General features: G+C 45.3%; 1 protein-coding gene across 1 annotated transcript in view; it reads left to right on the top strand.

The window, feature by feature from the left end:
- ryr1b (ryanodine receptor 1b (skeletal)) overlaps positions 1 to 20,383 on the top strand; it is a 94,588-nt gene that overhangs the window by 61,237 nt on the left and 12,968 nt on the right. The window contains exons 77-95 of the mRNA XM_064301124.1: positions 17 to 113; positions 361 to 467; positions 855 to 906; positions 1,032 to 1,097; positions 2,914 to 3,013; positions 3,249 to 3,328; positions 3,429 to 3,505; positions 3,645 to 3,718; positions 10,219 to 10,299; positions 10,941 to 11,029; positions 11,610 to 11,738; positions 11,973 to 12,077; positions 14,751 to 14,780; positions 15,705 to 15,734; positions 16,581 to 16,662; positions 17,043 to 18,355; positions 18,738 to 18,814; positions 19,271 to 19,448; positions 20,129 to 20,215. Of these exons, the coding sequence (XP_064157194.1) occupies positions 17 to 113; positions 361 to 467; positions 855 to 906; positions 1,032 to 1,097; positions 2,914 to 3,013; positions 3,249 to 3,328; positions 3,429 to 3,505; positions 3,645 to 3,718; positions 10,219 to 10,299; positions 10,941 to 11,029; positions 11,610 to 11,738; positions 11,973 to 12,077; positions 14,751 to 14,780; positions 15,705 to 15,734; positions 16,581 to 16,662; positions 17,043 to 18,355; positions 18,738 to 18,814; positions 19,271 to 19,448; positions 20,129 to 20,215 (2,854 nt within the window). The remainder of the gene's footprint in view (positions 1 to 16; positions 114 to 360; positions 468 to 854; positions 907 to 1,031; positions 1,098 to 2,913; positions 3,014 to 3,248; positions 3,329 to 3,428; positions 3,506 to 3,644; positions 3,719 to 10,218; positions 10,300 to 10,940; positions 11,030 to 11,609; positions 11,739 to 11,972; positions 12,078 to 14,750; positions 14,781 to 15,704; positions 15,735 to 16,580; positions 16,663 to 17,042; positions 18,356 to 18,737; positions 18,815 to 19,270; positions 19,449 to 20,128; positions 20,216 to 20,383) is intronic.

Raw genomic sequence — 20,383 nt, 5'->3', positions numbered from 1 at the left:
TCCCTCTTCCCAACAGACACAGAGCATCCAACATGTTCCTGGATGGCTATAAACGCAATTGGATAGTGACGGAGGGATACTCATTTGAAGACAGGATGATTGACGACTTGTCTGTGAGTACTGTGGTGTGACAGCGTGTGCCTAGCTGCATTTTCCATGATGAACACACACTGCTCATGCACACGCATGCATGCACACACACACAAACACACGCACACATACGCACACACAAAAAAAACATACACACACACAGACTCCACACACGCACACACAGTGGTTTCTTTCCTTTCCATTTTTAACCATATCACTCCACAGTACCAAATATTGCTTGAAAGGAGGTTTCCTCCATTTAAACTTTAGAAAACCATGGAGGAAGAGGAAGAGGAGGAAGAAGAGACTGAATCAAAGCCAGATCCCCTTCACCAGCTGATCCTTCACTTCAGTCGCACTGCTCTTACAGAAAAGACGTGAGCCCCCCCATCACCCCCCAGGAATGATTTGAGTGCTCAAGCACAATACCCTTTTCACGCAAAATAGCCAGCTTTCCAAAAGCTCATTTTGTTCCATGAGATTAGATCTATGTTGTTGTTGCATGGCACACACACATTCACTCGTACCTATGGGCAATTTAGAGTCTCCAGTTAGATATCTGCATGTGTTTGGACTGTGGGAGGAAACCAGAGTACCTGGAGGAAACCCACGTGGACAAAACATGCTCTTGTGTTTTGGCCTTTGTGTTCACTGTTTCAAATGGTGTAAGTCGTTCAGTATTGGCTATGAAACATGTCTCTCACTTGATCTTTCTTTCCATGTTCATACTCAGCCTCATCTCGTGTCTCTTCTCTGTCTTGCAGTAAACTTGACGAAGATTATTTATACATGGCATATGCCGATATCATGGCAAAGGTGAGTTTTAAATTTTTATTTTAATAAAATTTTTATTTGACTGAATTTTTCATCATTTCATAATGCGTTATCAGTGGAGGGTTTTTGGTCTGTCGCTGATGTCACTGTCTGTCTGTCCGTGTCAGAGCTGCCACATTGGTGAGGAAGACGAAGGGGGAGAGGAGGGGGGCGAGGATGAGATGCCCTTTGAGGTGCGACAGACAGAGATGGTATGGGGGGGCCTGGGGCAGGGGACAGGGGACACACCGGAGCTGCTGCTTTCGACGCACTGCGTGACCACGCCCGCCACTGCACCGCCCTTCCCCTATCCTACAGCCCCTCTCCCCTATCCTCCACCCCTCTCCCCTATCCTACACCCCCCCATCCTATACCCCCCCATCCCTGATCTACACCCAGCACTGCACCCCCCTGTTCTACTGCTCTTCTATAACCCCTCCCGCCTGCTCCCTCACTGTTCCTCTTCATTCCTCTGATGTGTACCCCACCACGGTGTTTCTGGCCTTGGTTCTGATCCGTGTTAACACACTGCATGACCTGAGCAAGTGCAGAGAGACGCCACAAACACCACCCAACCAATCACAGCTCTGGCCTACCAATCGCAATACCTGTAAATTGACATGAATGTTCTGGGACAGGCAGACTTGTGGGATGTGCATAATCCATCATTCACTTAGACTTATAGGTCAGGAGGTCACTGCAGTGCACAATCCAGAAAGTCTTTAGTGTTTGCAGGTACAATGTAGTGATTCATTTTTAATCAATGTTTGCCCAAGAACAGGGTTGGAGGTTACTGCTGTGATGCAAATGGACTGGCACAGAAACGCACACACACACACAGACATACATACACAAACACGCACACATACACACGCACACACACGCACACATACACATGCACACACTCACACAGAAATTGGCCTCTCTGATTGCATAAGTCCCCTTGGATGCTCTGGCCTCTTGTACTCACTCACTCACCCCCTGGTTGGTGTGCGTTTCCCTTTGTGTGTGTGCCTGTCGAACCCCCCTCACTGAGGACCTCAGTGTCCCCACTACCCGCTCTCACTGTCCTAATCTGCACTTTATTAATCGCCCTTCTCCGCTCTCACTGATGACTACAGGAAAAGCCTGCCCAGTCTTCTACACATCGTCCTGCTCTCAAACACCCCAATATAGACAAGCACACACACATATACACGCACGCACGCGCACACACATTTAGCACGGGTCACACGAGTCATTTTTTCTTGGAGGTTCTCTGTCAGTAATGTCTGTGAGATCTCCAGTGGCTAGGCTTACTGGGAGGGTGGGGTGGTACGGTGGGGGTGCTTTGGGGTGGTGGGTACCATTTTAGCATGCATTGTGGGGGTGCTCTTTGGGCTGTGGGGTGATTTTATGTATTATCTCTTTGGTCAACAGGTTAAAAACACATTTTATAAAACATGCTATTGTAAATAGAAAAGTAATAGGTTTTCTGTAGGTTTTTTGGTACTGAAATTTCATATACAGGGTCTCATGACCCCACTAATGCTCCTCTGGCTGAATGGAAGCAAATCCCTCCAGTAATGCTTCAACATCTAGTATAAAACCTTCCCAGAAGAGTGGAAGTTGTTATAGCAGCGAAGGATGGACCAACTCCATATTAATGCCTTTGTTTGTTCCTGTTAGCAAACGTGCAAGCTAGAATAACCTTATTCTATCTAACCTTATTTTCACCTTATCCATGACTAACAGGCACAGGTGGGTGGAGGAAGTGAAAAAGCGTGTGTGTGTGTGCTTGTGTGTGTGAAAGTAACTGTAGAGTGTATCTGTATTCTGTTTATGTGACTGGAGAGTGTGTGTGCAGTGTGCGTGTGTGTAGTGTGTCTGTAGAATGTCTGTAGTGTGCGTGCGTTTGTGCGTGCGTGCGTGCGTGTGTGCGTGCATGCGTGTACTGGACTGCATGTGTGTTCAGTGAGTATGGGGGATAGTGTGAGCTGTGAGACTGACAGCCCCATCTCTGGCTCTCAGGAGAAAGAGATGGAGAAGCAGAGGCTCCTGTACCAGCAGTCCAGGCTTCACGCCCGTGGAGCTGCAGAGATGGTGCTGCAGATGATCAGTGCCTGCAAAGGTACCCACAGCGCCCCCCCCTGTGGCCCCTTCAGTACATTACGCTACAAGTAACACTGCCAGCACAGACCATTACACAATGCATCTCTTCACCAAAAATACTGCCTGTGGCCTTACGTTGCTCAAAGTACTGCTAGTGCATGTAACATCACAGGAAACCGTGCCCCTGCTCTGTCGGGCTGCTCTGTTCACACTGTCCTCACGGTCACGCCCACTGCTCCCTGCACCTGTCTCAGGTGAGCCTGGTGCCATGGTGTCCTCCACCCTCAAGCTGGGCATCTCCATCCTGAACGGCGGGAACTGCGACGTGCAGCAGGTACGGGGCCGGCGGTGTGTGCAGGGAGCCCGCGCTGCGCTGACGCGTCAGATGCGCTGATGGGCTGCATTTCCTCTCCTCTCCTCTCCTCTCCCTGCAGAGAATGCTGGACTATCTGAAGGACAAGAAGGACGTGGGATTCTTCCTGAGCGCACAGGCCCTGATGCAGACCTGCAGGTCTGCCTCTCTTCTCTCTTACACACGTGTGTGTTTGTGTGTGTGTGTGTGTGTGTGTGTGTGCGGTTGTGAGACTGAGGGTCTGCGTCAGTGTGGGTAATGATTCTCTATCTCTCTCTCTCTCTCTCTCTCTCTGCAGTGTGCTGGACTTGAATGCCTTTGAGAGGCAGAATAAGGCCGAGGGGCTGGGAATGGTGTCAGAGGAGGGAACCAGTGAGTTCACCCGCACACTGCGCTTATCTTACATTTTCATTTAGGCATCTGAGTGATGCTCTTATCCGGAGATACTTACACAGTTCAGGTTGGGTCCAGGGGTACGATGGCAGAACCACACCCGGGAACCAAACCTACAGCCTACAGTTTCCTGAGTTGCAGACCCAGTTCCCTAACCATTGTACTATACTTCCACAGAGTGTAGGGCATCTCCAAGGAATCTGCAACATCACACTCTGGCAACTTCACACTTGAGGACACTCAAGCTGCAATCCCACACACAGGCAACTTGTACACACTGCAGTCCCACACACAGGCAACTCGTACACACTGCAGTCCCACACACTGGCAATCCGTACACACTGAAACCCCACACAATCACACACCAATACTCACTGCAGTCCCACACACTGGCAACCCATACACACTGCAGTCCCGCACACATGCTGGATCACCCCCACACTCTAGCCACCTATTCACGCTGGAACTCCCCACAAACTGCAGTCCCACATATTGGGATCTGATTTAAATTTGCATAGTACCTTGTGATATTAGGATTGTCTGAGGGCACATTAATCTGGAATATTTTATATTCACCACATCCATTCAGACACCTTTGCAACACAACACACCTAGCAAAAAACGTATTTATAGTTTGTGGACAATATTCTTGTTGAGTATGGTTTTAAGTTTAGAACAGGTAAATGTGTGTTTGCCCTCCTGTTGTTTATCTGTTGGAGCAGTAATGCATCTCTGTTTAAACTTTGTGTTTTCATTTATAGCTGTATATACGAGCATGATACTCAATTTCCTGTTCATATGTCATCTTCCTGTCTGTGGTGTAGAAGTATCAAATCTGCAGGTATAATGGTCAAATTTCAGTGAGTACAATGACCTTCCCTTAATGTCTTGTAAAGTTTCACACGTTGGCATGGATTTACCAAATCTCACTGTCACCAGAACCCCAATTTGCTACCCGTTTGATTTATTAATGGGATCTAACAGCAGGAACAGAGCTAGGCCTGGTGGAAGGACCCAGGAGTAGGAGCATCATGTGCAGGTTCCCCAGAGTTCAGTGTGCGCTGTTTTTACGACCAGATGACACACAAGATTACTCATGCTAACTGGGACTTGCCTGTGCACAGAGTATACAAACATATTTGTGTCTGTATATAATTCATGTTCAGGTGTGAAAATACTTTAAATGAAAAACTCACCACAGTCTCCAGTGATGGGGTAACAAGATCATATAGCAACCAATTGACACTTAATATGTATAGATTTAGATTAAAACTAAAAGCTGCAGTTCGTAACTTTATCAACGGTCAAAATATTGTGAAAACGTCTTAAATCAAAACACCCATTGGCCATGTGACACACCCCTATCCCCCCTGCGTGAACCTGCATCAACATTTCCAGCTGTAGCTGACTCATAAGCAGCATTACAGGATCAGACTGGCATAGCTAACGCTCCACTAAAAATGCCAGCTCCAACGGTCCAGGTGAGACAACCGAATCTCTTCCTGAATCTGTTGTTCTTGTTTTTCAAAAACCAGGGATTCAAACACAGAATTTGAGGGTATGAAGTGTATGGTGCTGGATCTCTCTCACAGTGGCTGTTTCTGTGACTGCTATCAATCATGCATGACCGTTTCCCTATATTTTTCTAAAAATAAAACTAAAAATATTAAAAGTTACCAACTGCAGCTTTTTATGACTTTAGTGTTTCTGTGGTCACTATATTTTAGTATTATATAATTGTGGTACATTTTACATTTTTTTCTATAATGAAATGCCATACATGGCAGGAAATGGATATGTATGGGCCTTCATTAATACGTCTGTAAAATGTCAATAAACACATCAGGGAGATTAGTAATTGCAGAGTAGAACTGCTGGTGAATGATTGTTAATCTCACCCCTCCCTGCCAAAGCCTGGACTGCTTATGTTTTTAACTCACTGCCCACTCTCTCTCTCTCCCCCTCCACCAATATCATCCCATCCCATCCCCCCACCCCTTATTCCTTCACCTCCTTTACCGTCATCCTCCCTTCACGGTTCTCAGACATGAAGCTAGAACGTGGTAAATAAAGATATCTCTTTCTCTCTTCTTCTTCATTACCTGTCTCTGTCCCTTTCTATTAGTCCTTCCCTATCTTTTTTCATGCGTGGAGTTCAACCTGCATTTCATTTCACACTCAAGGAGATATATATGGAAGAAACACTTTTCGGTCACTTAGTGGAGTCTTGTACTTACTAGTACTGGTCTTTGCTAGCCATCACTGTCTTAAATGACTTGACTTGATATGTTACCTCAAACCACTATCTTAAAACTCTTATGTGTATTTTGGCAGTTCTTGTTTTATTTCCAAGAACCTCCTCCATTTTACAGATTACTTACAGCCAAAAACAAAAAAGTAAAAAATAATCAAAGTGATTGAAAAGTTGTTTTGTTTTCATGCCCCTTGAGTGTCTGATAACAGATCTACTGTAACTCCAAAGCCCAGATGGTTGACCAAAGGGAAAGAAAGAGACGGTCACAGGAAAACAGTCTCCTTGCTTTCCTGGTTAGCGGCCTGTAGAAGTCTGACCGCAGTCAGTAACATCCTTTTGGACGAGCCTGAAATGAACTGCAGCCTTGATCGGAAATTCCCTAAAGTTCTTTCTGCCCAAGTGGGCCAATTGGTGTGATTGGGATGAATCCGGTGTCCGATAAATCAGTCATGCTTTTTTTTGTTGAAAAAGGAAGCAATGATTTGGATTTTTATGAGCCATTTGTATCAGCAACGATGGTGTTGAGGAAAAGGGTCAGTACACTCTATGTGGCACAGACATCTTGATTCAGCACACTGCTAATCAGGGTAAAGGGCACTATGAGCTGTTCTCTATTACACCTTGTGTTTCTCAACCAGAGCAAACCAGTATTCTGGTGCGCGGTGTCCATGTTGTTAAAACTGATAAAACAATGTTGACACTGCACCCCGGAATACTGGGTTGCTTCAGAACATTTTTTTATTTATTTTAAGCTCTGGATGTTCGTGAGTAACATTATATTTGGAGAGAGATGTTGACTTTTTTTAATGAAAAATTTTGGTGCTTTGACCCATTGAGGTCCGTTGTATCAGGGAGAACGGCCCCTTTATATACCCTGGGCTGGAAAGGACTTCCTGTGTCTTTAGGTGAGATATGTTTCAGGGGCATGTTCAGTCTCACCACAAGCAGTGCTTTGTCCTAAAAATCTGTATAGTAAATATAAGAAAGTATTATGTTTTCTTTGGTTCTTAAGCTAGTTTTTATTATGGGTTTGGCTCAAATGCTGTCCATCAAATGTTGTTGTAGAGTGAAAATATGCAAGGACAAAGTGCATTGTGCTTTCATTGAATCTGGCCTTCAATAATTAGTCAATAGAAAAATGATATGCGTCAAAGAGTAAAAGTATTTTAGCTTTGGCTTTTACATCATCTCCCAGTGGTACACTTTCAAAGAACATGTGCATTTTTAACTGATAAACAAATAGCTTTACCGTAGTCCCATATGATTTTACTGAGATTTAAAATATCCCAATGGGGGATAAATTCATTTTAGAACTAAGCAGTGCACATGCTTGGTCCAGTCATGAAATTGATCTCATATGTATTATCTGAAGAGAACAGCTCCTTGTGTCCTTTTATTAACACGATTTAGAAAGCACAGCTCTTATTAATTCATGGTGAGGTTTTCATCTACGACCTTACCACATGCGTGGCTGTATTTAAATACTCACACTGCAGTCTTGTATAGTCGTGGTTCGTATATCGAGCTCTAGCTCCTGAGTAGGTGTGATTAATTTTATTCTGGCATTGTTATGTTTAACATGCTAATCTAATATGTAACTCATGCCAATTATTTCATAGATTTGTGGATTAATCTCAGACTTTGTTTGGAATGCAGTGTTATGATAGGTATATATTTTCACTGTCGTTGCATTTATTGGTTTTAAATGCTATGCTGCATTACAACATTTTGAAAATTTTGTTACCGAAATACTGCATTATTAATCAATGCGTTTCAAAACGTTAACTTTATATGTTCTTTACAGGTAAACTTGTGTAAAGGACAAACAGGAAAAGTGGTGAACACTTAACTTGAACTATAAGCATTAAATCATATACAAAATTGTGATAAACATGACATAACCTGTCATAACCAGCCATAACAGCATATAGCCGCTTGTGAATTGTCATAGCACTGTCATATTGTATGCAGCAGTTATTTTGAAAAGGTTTAACAAAATAACTATATGTTATGACAGTGTGATGGCAACTGTAATTTTACCTAATTGCTGGATATGACTGGAAATATGTCATGCATATAGCAATGTTAAATATGTAAAGCTAACCCTATTTGCTGCCTCTGACTTGAGCAACTCTAAACTGCTTCTAACAAACTGAAGATGTAATATTATGGCACAATGATACTGTGTTATCCACAGCTACTTCTCCTTGAAGCAACCCTGCCACTAACCTTAATTGTACTGTAGGTGATCTGCCACATTGATTGTGTTGACAGGTAGATTTTATACAGGCAGGTGCACTGAGGTGCCTTCGGGTTTTCAGGCTGTGAGATTGACTGACCAACGGACGCCTGGCACACCAGAGAATGTCACTGTCATCAGAAAATGATTGCACAGAAAATCAGCATCTCCATGCAGCTGCACTTCCTGATGTTCACTTCCTGCTCACTGGAATATGAGCCTTTCTCCGTCTGAATCAAACCTTCAGCCACAACTTGTCAAATGTGTACACTTTGTACACTGTGCTCTGTCCAATTTATCAATAGTCTGGATCTGAAACATTGGATCGGTTCAAAACTTTGCAAACTGATTCACTGACACTGAAGTTAAGATTAACCTATGAAGACAGTTGTAGTCAGTCGGCAGTGCACCAGTGTCGGCATACATTAAAATTGATTTGTTTTATTTTTGTTACTTGAAAACAGGGGTGTCCAGTCTTATCCAAAAAGGGCCGATGTGGGTGCAAGTTTTTGTTTTAGCCCAGCACATGGGCAACTATTTAATGAAGGTCTTCAGTCAAGACCTTCTAAAGTAGAATCAGTTGTCGTAGTGCTGGGCTAAATCAAAAATCTGCGCCCATGCCAGCCCAAGATTTAATCCCCCCCCGCTTAAAAAAAGCACTGCTTCAATTTGTAATGTGTAATGAAAAAGGAAGTGCCATTTACAAGAAGCACTGCTGGTTTTATGTGTGATGATGAGATGATGCATTCTTTAAGCCAAAGCTGTCCACTCAATAGCCACATATAAGTCAGTGTAATAGATCCAGAATCAGTCGGTCACAGACTTGGAATAGGCCAATTGCACCCTGTCTACTTTGAGAGCACATGCCTGGATTAATTGATGTAGAACTTCTATTCCATGTATACATTTTCTGTCTGATCAAGGGTAGAGTAATCGGCAAGCTTGAAGAGATCTAATTCTGGGATTATGACAAACTTATTTCCCCCTCCCTACTCCCCAAATCCCAAACCCCAAACCCCCCCCTCCCTCCACCCTGCTGTCCCAGGCCTCACACACATGTCCAAAAATGTGCCCTGTTCCTGCTTTTCTCTGGCTTAAACCAAACTTCCTGTACCCCGTCCCCCGTCTTCCTCACTTTCTGGAGTTTGTGGAGTGCAGTAGATCTGTCCTGCATGACTGTGTGCCCATGTGTGCTGTTGTGTGTGTGTGTGTGTGTTTGCGTTTGTGTGTGTGTTGTCGAGGGAGGATTCCCAGCCCTCCTTTTTAACTGTAATTGTATCTGTGTATCTGTCCTTTATGTTTCTGTTACTGTGAGTCATTCAGTGTAGTATAGGCCGCTGTGTCTGTAGTTTGTGTGTGTGTGTGTGTGTGTCTCTGTGTAAATGTGAATTTGTCTGTTACATTTTCGTGCGAGTCTGTACGTTTGAGTGGCTATCTCTGTTGCTTAACTGTGCTCTTGTGTGGTAGCTTGTGTGTCGCTCTGTGCAAACTTGTTTTTTGTGTGACTGCCAGCCAGACCACAATGTGAGAGGTGGGGGAGGGGGCCCTCGGAGTAAAACCAAAGCTCCCCACCATCCTACTGTACTCCGCTGTTTGCCAGTCTGCTTACAGACAGACAGACATGTTCTAGAGAATTCTTTTCCATTTCTACTAACATAATAACAAGGGGGGAGAGGGAAGCTAATTTATTTACACCAACACGCACACGTGTGTGCAGGTGCACGTTCACATGTATGTTCCACTTCATGCTCACTGGGGCTCTGAGCATCTGGGCCCTTCCTTGGCTAAAACGCCTGCAGTTCCCATAATTCTCCTTAATATTATATTTTAAAAACATTTTGTGTTTGTTCCTTGTCTCTCTTTCCCTTCGTCACATTATGAACAGTTTCTCTCTTTCTGTTTCTCACTATTTCTCTCTTGCTCTGTCTCTCTCTCTCTCTCCCTGTCCTCCCCCCTCACATGCTCTCCTGCTGTCTCCCCACTTAGATGAGAAGGTCATGGCCGACGATGAGTTCACCTGTGACCTCTTCCGCTTCCTGCAGTTGCTCTGTGAGGGTCACAACAACGGTGAGTGTCAAATCAACTCTGAGAATACCCTGCATGATCTGTTCAAATTAACTTACAGATCTCTGTGTTCTGTTCTGGAGTCTTACACATTGGATCTCTATGTGTTCTGTTCTGGAGTGTTACAGTGGATCTCTGTGTGTTCTGTTCTGGAGTGTTACAGTGGATCTCTGTGTGTCCTGTTCTGGAGTGTTACAGTGGATCTCTGTGTTCTGTTCTGGAGTGTTACAGTGGATCTCTATGTGTTCTGTTCTGGAGTGTTACAGTGGATCTCTGTGTGTTCTGTTCTGGAGTGTTACAGTGGATCTCTCTGTGTTCTGTTCTGGACGATTAGAGTGGATCTGTCTGTGTATTCTGTTCTGGAGTGTTACTGTGGATCTCTCTGTGTTCTGTTCTGGAGTGTTACAGTGGATCTCTGTGTGTTCTGTTCTGGAGTGTTACAGTGGATCTCTGTGTGTTCTGTTCTGGAGTGTTAGAGTGGATCTCTGTGTGTTCTGTTCTGGAGTGTTACTGTGGATCTCTGTGTGTTCTGTTCTGGAGTGTTAGAGTGGATCTCTGTGTGTTCTGTTCTGGAGTATTAGAGTGGATCTGTCTGTGTATTCTGTTCTGGAGCACTAATAGATCTCTCTGTCTGCTCTCTGCAGATTTCCAGAACTATCTACGCACTCAGACGGGCAGCACCACCACCATCAACATAATCATCTGTACTGTGGACTACCTGCTGCGGCTACAGGTAGGTCCACCTGCTGCTGCCTATCACACACAGCCTGTCCCTCCTCCTCCACCTCCCCAGATCCTCAATCTCTGTACATTTTTGGAAAGGGAAGTTATATTTTGTGAGATTGGTTTGCCTGCAGACTGATTGGTTCTCACTAGTTTTAGCATTATGTTACAGGTCAGCAGTTGAGTTAGCTTGAATTGCCCGATTGAGCCCCACTAGTACAAGATTACAGTTCAATAAAAGTAGTACCTGACTGCTGGCTTATTAACAAAGTACAGCCTTAAATCTGACTTACCTCACATCAGTGCGCCAGCCTCATTGTCCAGTAAGGCTAGGGTCAGGCTCATAGTACTGTAAGGCTAGGGTCAGGCTCATAGTACTGCAAGGTTAGGGTCAGGCTCATAGTACTGTAAGGCTATGGTCAGGCTCATAGTACTGTGATGGTCAGGCTCATAGTACTGTAAGGTGATGGTCAGGCTCATAGTACCGTAAGGTTATGGTCAGGCTCATAGTACTGTGATGGTCAGGCTCATAGTACTGCACAATTATAGTATGATCCTGACCAGTAATCTTGACCTCCCTCTATCCACAGGAGTCCATCAGTGACTTCTACTGGTATTATTCTGGGAAGGACATCATCGATGAGCCGGGCAAGAGGAACTTCTCTAAAGCTATGACGGTGGCCAAGCAGATCTTCAACAGCCTGACAGAGTACATCCAGGTGAAGCAGATACTCTGTAGTGCGTGTGTCACTGCTGAGTCTGTTAATACAGACACAGAGTAAAGAAGTGTCAAAGTAACTATATTTATAGTATTGGGTATAATATGTCGTTTTATACTCCCTGCCCCTTTTTCCCCCTTCTCTCTCTCTCTCTCTCTCTCCCTTCACTCTTCCTCCCCCCCCCTTCCACTCCTCCTACCTCTCTGTCTCTCTCTCTCCCCCTCTCTCTCTCAGGGTCCGTGTACAGGTAACCAGCAGTCCCTGGCCCACAGCAGGCTGTGGGACGCGGTCGTGGGCTTCCTCCACGTCTTCGCTCACATGATGATGAAGCTGGCGCAGGTACGAGCCCCAGACCCGCGCTGCTCGCCTTGCTCCGTTCTCCGCACACACACGCCGCACACGCCCGCGCACGCCTGCGCACACGCTGAGCGGGTTCATTCACAGTTCAGCTTGGCTATACTGCGCAATAACCACACACCTGACCGTGCAGCACGTTCTACACTCTCTCTCCTCCCAACTTTCTGCAAGAGAAACAATGGTCAAATCATTCACTACATTGTTTTTTGACAGTGTTCATATAAAGTATGTCCCTTTTCAGTTGCTTTGTGTTTCGTTTAAGTTGCGTTGCTTATGTTTCTGTTTCAGAAAGCACTAAATTGCATCAGTTGTATATTTCAGTCATTACGCTGACTTGTGTTAAAGTCATTGTGATGGCATTTTGTCTGTGTGAACCGTTTTTCACATCAGTTGATATGATTAGGGTGTAAAGTGGCTTGGCCATTCTATCCTTCTGAGTGGTTTCTCTCTCTTACAGTCTGCTTCTTTAAAGTTGGAAATAGCATTCACTACAATATAATCTTACTAGGATTTCATACAGTTGGAGGGGGTCTTAATTGGTCAATTAACAATTCACCATTTAATTATAGATTGATTGATTCTTTTAACTATTTGGTTAAATTGGGAAATTATTAAATATTTTAATAAGATGGATAAAACTATCTGAAGAAAGGGGCAGCCTGCCAAAAAATAAACCTTCCTTGATAGAATTTACCTTAGATTTTACCTTCAAATTTACCTTTGTGATTTGTAATATAACCTGAACCTGAGTTTGTGTGATTTTCTTAAAATTTATTTATTATTATTTTTTATAATAATTTTCCTCACGTGGGGCTGCACATGTCCAATTCTTAGCTCAATTTGGAATGTCCAGTTAACAACCGGCAACTGCATGCATGATCTCCACTGCCGATTCGGGAGTGTGCAGTCATCCATGGTTCTTCTCTGAAAAGCTGCTTCTTTACACACCACAGCCTATAACCAAGCTCATATAGAGTTGAGTTGGAAAACGTCTTGTATGTGGCTTTGGCATGCAGTCCCCGGGCACCTGATTGACTAGCGAGGGTCACCAGAGTGATGAAATGCGGAAACTAAACAGATTGAACCCTTCCCTACCCTGGGCAAGGCAATCGCCAATTGCTCATTGCCCGCTGGAGCCAAGGGCCCGCGTTTGGCTTTATTTGGTCACCCATTTCATACTGTTACCTTTCTGTATCCACCTGTCTCTGTAGCCCCTCTCTGCTTTCTCTAATGTTCCTATACAGCTTTCTGTCTGAGATTTTGTGTTTACACTCAAATGGTACACATCACTTCCCTTATTTTTAAACAAAATATGCATTTTTGTATTTCTTTCGAAAGACCATCTCTCCCATTTGATGTAAGAATGGAATTTGGCTGATTGAATTTGTGAATTCATTAGAAAAACTTCACTGTCATCTGGTCATGGTCTTAGTTGTGCTGTTGAGTAAGGAGCAGTCGCAGTCATGTGGTTATGGTCTTGGCTGTATTGTTAGTTGAGTAAAGAGCAGTTACAGTCATGTGGTTATTGTCTTAACTCTATGCTGAGTAAGGAGCAGTTACAATCATGTGATCATAGTGTTAACTACTGTACGCTGAGTAAGGAGCAGTCACAGTCATGTGGTCATGGTCTTAACTGTACTGTTAGTTGAGTAAGGAGCAGTCTCAGTCATGTATGTGGTCATGATCTTAAATATATTGTAAGCTGAATAAGGAACAGTGAGTCATGTGGTCATTGTCTTAGCTTACTGTACACTGCGTGAGGAGCAGTCACAGTCATGTGGTCATGGTCTTAACTCTTCGGTTAGGTGAGTAAGGAGCAGTCACAGTCATGTGATCATAGTGTTAACTACTGTATGCTGTGTAAGGAGCAGTCACAGTCATGTGGTCATGGTTTTAACTGTGCCGTAAGCTAAATAAGGAACAGTGAGCCATGTCATCATGATCTTAACTGTGCTGTTAATTGAGTAGGGCGTAGTCACAGTCATGTGGTCATGGTCTTCACTGTACTGTTATGTGAGTAAGGAGCAGTCACAGTCATGTGGTCATGATCTTAACAATACTGTAAGCTGAAGAAGGAACAGTGAGTCATGTTGTCATAGTATTGACTGTACTGTTAGTTGAGTAGGGCGTAGTCACTGTCAGGTGGTCATGGTCTTAACTGTACTGTTAGCTGACAGCCAGCTCACAGTTATTTCCACTCCATCAAATTTACTGAAGTGTGGAACAGTTTTTCTTTGTCAGTATCAGGGTCTAAATGTGTGTCCCATTTGCGTAGACATCCCATAATTAAAGCCTCAGGTGACGGTTTTACTATGGAGCTGCTGTGTATTAGAAAAGAGAACTAATTTTTGTTAAACTGTCCACTGTACGTGCAATTAAAATGTAATTAAAATGCTTTTCACTCTCTCTACCTTTGTCCTTTAACCAGTGTTTGAACTGTCAGACTAGAAAGGTGCCATGCCCCAATACATTCTTATGCTCAGCAGCTCAAAACAGAGCCGTCCAATAACCTTGAGAACACAGTTCAAAAGAAGCATAATTCATTCAGCTTGCGTGTAAACTCGGGGAAAGAGGGAGAGATTGTTGAAAATACAAAAATGATTTAAAAATGTTGTTGGTGGATAACATTTTTATTTTGGTGTGTGACCCTGCCAGATGCATCCTCGAGAAGGACCTCGAAATGGAGTAAGACCCCGTGTACCTCTTTATGTGCCATCTCACGCGTAGTCTTTTGCTGCCCCTATGCATTCTTCCTCTTTCTCTTCCTCATCCTCTCTTTCTGACACTCCATTCTCTTTAGGCTCGCTTCCTGCACAGTCTTCTGGAGTGTGACTGCTTTTCCTTGCATTTGCTTTCTTTAACATAGATATCTGTACATTTTTTGTTCTCAAGATGGATCACCACGAAATAAGTCATTCTAAGAAATTATTTACATTGCTATTACACCACAATGGATTTTCAGAAAATGACATGAAATGGAGTTGAGCACATGGATGAGGTGATCACAGTTGCATTATGGGATGCAAGAAAGATTAATTTGGACAGGTTTCAGGAACCAGGAAAAGGTGACTGCAGAATAAGCATTCTTCAGCTGCTGCACTGGAGTGTACATTTTTTTACATTTTCCATTTGACTTGCTCATCTCCCCACGAACAGGCACAGGTCAGACTGAACGCACGTCCACAGTCTCCTGAAAGCTCTTTAAATGGTTTTGGAGGTGGACTGCCTTCATTCTGCGTTGCTGCGTTGTGACAGCTGGGCGTGGCCAGGGCTGCAGGCGTGTCGCTGTGCTTGTATTGGCAGCTGTTGCTTGCCTGTTCTAGGGCGTCGCTTCCACAGCCCTGTGCCATGAGCGCCAATGGTGTGCTGTCGCTGCCTTGGTCAGCCATCTGATTGGTTGCAGAGCTGAGGAAGCGAGCCACTGTTTTGCCCATTAAACGATGTGTACCAGGCGTGTGTGTGTGTGTGTGTGTGTGTGTGATTGTCTATGTGTGTACGTTTGGGTGTGTGTGTGCCTCTCCTCTCCCCCGCCTGTGTGTTTCTGGCTGCAGCCACTGCTGTGGTCTCTAATGCTCGCAATGCGTATCTCTCATTCAAATGCAAACCCAGGATCATTTCTGGAGTAGAACAAACTCGGAGGTAAGGGACCAATGAGCCGGCTCCGTCCTCTCCTGCTTGTTCCTGACGTGACCGCTCCCTAAGGCTCCCTATCTCGCGCACACACACGCAGGCATACACAAACGCACACACACACGCAAACACACACACACACTCATGCGGTGGCTCCCACAGTTCCAGTGGATGAGCCATTCCAGGGTTTACCATAAACCACAGGCTCCTAAATATGAGCTGTTACCAACTAGGGCTGGGAGGATCATTGTGCAAACCTCTTGTAAATTTCTGTCTGAGTTTGGGATGTCATGATGACAGACACGTCTAGCTGAGTGACGTTAATGTTTGCAGGCTATATTTTCCTTGGGAAGTCTTGAGAATGGGAGAGTTTTTTTTCCCCATGCCTTCACACTGTTCATGGCTAAGGCAGGAACAGACTCTTTGTTCCAGTCCAGATTTGTCCTTTAAAATACCAAATTGTAATATATCAACAACTTTATCTGCATTAATCTGTTGAACAAATGGTCTGTGTCTTTGCTTTTTACTTTCTAATCTGTGTGTTGAATTCTCTTTGATGCATATCCTGATCATGGTTACTATAGATGCCATCAACAAATATCAACCAATTTGTGTACATTTTTATCTGATACCTTAAAAGGTCTAAAAACATCAAATCTGATTCCAGATGCAAAATGTCCATTTGCTACTCAAATGATTCTTCACTACCTTTGAGAGACAGAAAAGAGCTACTGGCCTTATGAATGACATGGGAGTGTAGATTTCTGTGCAAGGCATTGCAGTAAAGACTGGCTGCTGTGGTAACATGTTTTTATGTTGTTTTGTGTGCCTGTTTGTACCCTGCTTGTGTGTCAGGATTCCAGTCAGATTGGCCTACTGAAGGAGCTTCTGGACCTTCAGAAGGACATGGTGGTCATGTTGCTGTCTCTGCTAGAGGGTAAGAGATCAGACCTCTCTCTGTGCCTCTCTCTGAATATTCTCCCCTTTTCCCCCTCATGTTCAGTATGCAAATACTGGTATTGTTTTTGTATTGTGCACAACATGCCGTGGTCCCTCTGCCTCTGCTCTACACATTTATGTTCTGAAAATATGATGTCCTGATTTTATCAGATAACACTGACCTTGAGTGTCTCAACCAGAGGCAGAGCAATTCCGGGATGTTGTAAGTGCTGAATGTTCACCCGGACAGTTGGTGGCCGGAGAGAATGTTCAGCAGGAAAGCCAAATACTTGTGGCCTCCAGAGAGGGTTAGGGTCTTGAAAAGGAGCGTGTTCTGTCTGCTTACTAATTTTTTTTTTCTTCATCTACGTGGGTCAGGTAATGTTGTGAATGGCACCATTGCCCGTCAGATGGTGGACATGCTGGTGGAGTCGTCCAGCAACGTGGAGATGATACTTAAGTTCTTCGACATGTTCCTCAAACTGAAGGACATTGTGGCCTCTGACGCCTTCATGGACTACGTGACCGACCCGCGCGGGCTCATCTCCAAGAAGGACTTCCAGAAGGCCATGGACAGCCAGAAGCAGTACTCTACGTCCGAGATACAGTTCCTTCTCTCCTGCTCCGAGGCAGATGAGAACGAGATGATCAACTTTGAAGAGTTCGCCGACCGCTTCCAGGAGCCGGCCAAGGACATCGGCTTCAACATCGCCGTGCTGCTCACCAACCTGTCGGAGCACGTGCCCCACGACACGCGGCTGCAGAACTTCCTGGAGCAGGCCGAGAGCGTGCTGAACTACTTCCGCCCGTTCCTGGGCCGCATCGAGATCATGGGCGCCAGCAGGAGGATCGAGCGCATCTACTTCGAGATCAGCGAAGCCAACCGCACGCAGTGGGAGATGCCTCAGGTGCGCGAGTCCAAGCGGCAGTTCATCTTCGACGTGGTGAACGAGGGCGGCGAGTCGGAGAAGATGGAGCTCTTCGTCAACTTCTGCGAGGACACCATCTTTGAGATGAACATCGCCTCGCAGATCTCTGAGGTGGAGGAGGAGGAGAAGGAGGACGAGGATGAGGAGGAAGGAGGAGGAGGGGAGGGAAACGGAGGGGCAGAGGGAGGGGAAGGCGACGAGGCCAACGGAGAGGACGGCCCGCCCGAGTCCAGCTCTGCCTTTGCCGACTTCCTGAACAGCGTGGTGGAGTTCATGCACATGTTCACTTTCCGCAACCTGCGGCGCCAGTACCGGCGCGTGAGGAAGATGACCATCCGGGAGATGGTGGTGGGCCTGGTCACCTTCTTCTGGACCATCCTGATGGGCATGCTGCACTTCATCTACAGCGTGTGCAAGGGCTTCTTCCTCCTCATCTGGAGCACGCTGTTCGGTGGCGGCCTGGTGGAGGGCGCCAAGAAGATGACCGTGACCGAGATCCTGGCCAGCATGCCCGACCCAACGCAGGACGAGGTGCACGGGGACCTGCCCCCCGAACCAGGGGCCAGGGTGGAGCAGGAGGCCGGTGGAGCAGCAGACGCCATGGATGTGGGCGCAGGTGAGGAAGAGGAGGAGGACAGCAAGGAGAAGGAAGGAGGCCGGCTGCCAGGCTTTGACACCCCTGGGGGGCTCGGAGACATCGGCGAGCCCACCACGGTCGAACCCCCCACCCCTGAGGGCACCCCATTAGCCAAGAGAAAGCTGGTGAGATTCTGTTTTCCAGGGATTTCAGCTCTCTCCTTTTATTTTCCTTAGCTAACTTTTTTTTTGTGTGTGTGTCACATAACATGTTCTGTGAATAGTTTTGCCATGTAGCTGCACATTGATAGTTTTGAAGCAAACTCCGTATAAACCCAGAGCTGTGGTTGTTGAGTTATTCTCACCTGCTGTTTTTATTTTGTTTCTCTCTTTCAGTTATTCTCTCCTGTTGTTTATATGGTGTTTTAGCTTTTATCTCAGTTATTCTCTCCTGTTGTATCTATGGTGTTTTAGCCCTTCTCACAGTTATTCTCTCTCCTGTTGTTTCTATGGTGTTTTAGCCCTTCTCACAGTTATTCTCTCTCCTGTTGTTTCTATGGTGTTTTAGCTGACTGGCTCAGAGGAAGAGGAAGCTGAACCAGAGGCACCTGCAGAGGAACCAGCGCCAGAACCAGAGAAAGCTGAGTGAGTTCTGCTCTGTCCTCTCTCCCTCAGTACCTTCCAACCCAAAAAACACTGATGAGATTGATGTGTACGTGCCAACTAATGTACTCTGTGCCTGAGCGAGGTCACCATGGATAGATGAGTTTAGTCCCACTGTTGCAGACCCCTGGCTGTAGTGAGCTAATGGCTCAAGAAAGCGATGGACAGGCTAGGGAACTCACCCAATCAGGAGCCTTGTCACATCCACCAATCGGAAGCTCTGCCACCTCTGTTTCCTGTGCAGTTGGTGTACCTAGTCAGCTAATGGCTCAAGCGAACGATGTAAAGGCTAGACCTCGGCCAGTCAGGAGCCTCGTCACTTCAGCCAATCAGAAGCCCTGCCACCTCTGTTTCCTGTACCGTTGGTGTGAGGGAGCAGAGTTTTCAGGAACAGCAGATCGTGTATGTATGGCACATCACTGGCTCTTTGGCTTTCAGCACTGAGAATGGAGAGAAGGCTGAAAAGGAGCCAGAGGAAAAAGAGGAGCCGAAAGAGGTGGAGGTGGAGGAGGAGAAAGAGAAGGTGAAGACAAAGACCCAGAAAGAAAAGAAGACTGCAGGAGAGGACGCCTTTGAGCTCTGGAACGAGCTGGAGGTCCAGAGGATCAAGTTCATGGTGAGCGCAGTGACTTCCTACCTCATCCTGAATTCTCAGTCTCATTTCATCAGTCTCACACAGGGACCTGCATCAAGGGCCACTTATACATTTTTATGTACATTATGTGTATACCATGAATATTTCTTCACTACACTTGTGCCCTTCAAAAATTGCCTTAGTCCGTGTCCCTACTGTGTGTTGCCACAAGGATATACAAGGCTTTATTTAAGAGCAGTGAAACCAGGGTTAAGGGGTTAAGGGCTAAGGGGTCCTGAATCCCCGGCTGTTTAGTTTGACTGCATGTAAATCAGCTCTCAGGCTTTCAGCGTCTATCTCCCATTCTCACGCCACCAAAAGAAGTCTCACAGCAAATCGAAACGATGGTGTCATTTAAACTGCTGTGAAGTCAATAATAAATATTTGCTACTCAGAAATGATTAGCGTTTTTGGATGTACTCAATTGTGTGTCTGTGAGAAGTTGGTGAAAAAATTAACTGATCACATTTGACAAATACCAACAGTATTTATGCAGCTTTCAGCTTGGAAAATGAAAGCACGTGCATGACATTAAAATCTATTACATTCCGGCAGACAAAAGTTGGCTCTGATAATTATCTGTGTAAGGATAAGTGTTGTATGGATAATCCATGTCAGTGGTGTGTGCGGAGTGTCTTATGCTATGTTTCTCTCCTTCGCAGAACTACCTCTCCCGTAACTTCTACAACCTACGCTTCCTGGCTCTCTTCATCGCCTTCGCTCTCAACTTCATCCTGCTCTTCTACAAGGTTCCCAGAATGCTCTGCTCTCCCTGCTTCATCGTACTGTGTGTTCCTGTTTCTCTCCATCACTGTGGAGAAATTGGGTTTACATACTGTATCGTGATCAGACTTGGGTTGGTCAAATGCAACCAAAAACATCATTAGAACATAAAAAATCTATTTGAACTAATTCCC

The sequence above is a fragment of the Anguilla rostrata genome, chromosome 12, assembly GCF_018555375.3.
Source record: "Anguilla rostrata isolate EN2019 chromosome 12, ASM1855537v3, whole genome shotgun sequence".
In the NCBI taxonomy this organism is placed as follows: domain Eukaryota; kingdom Metazoa; phylum Chordata; class Actinopteri; order Anguilliformes; family Anguillidae; genus Anguilla; species Anguilla rostrata.
This window is presented reverse-complemented; position numbering and strand designations above follow the sequence as displayed.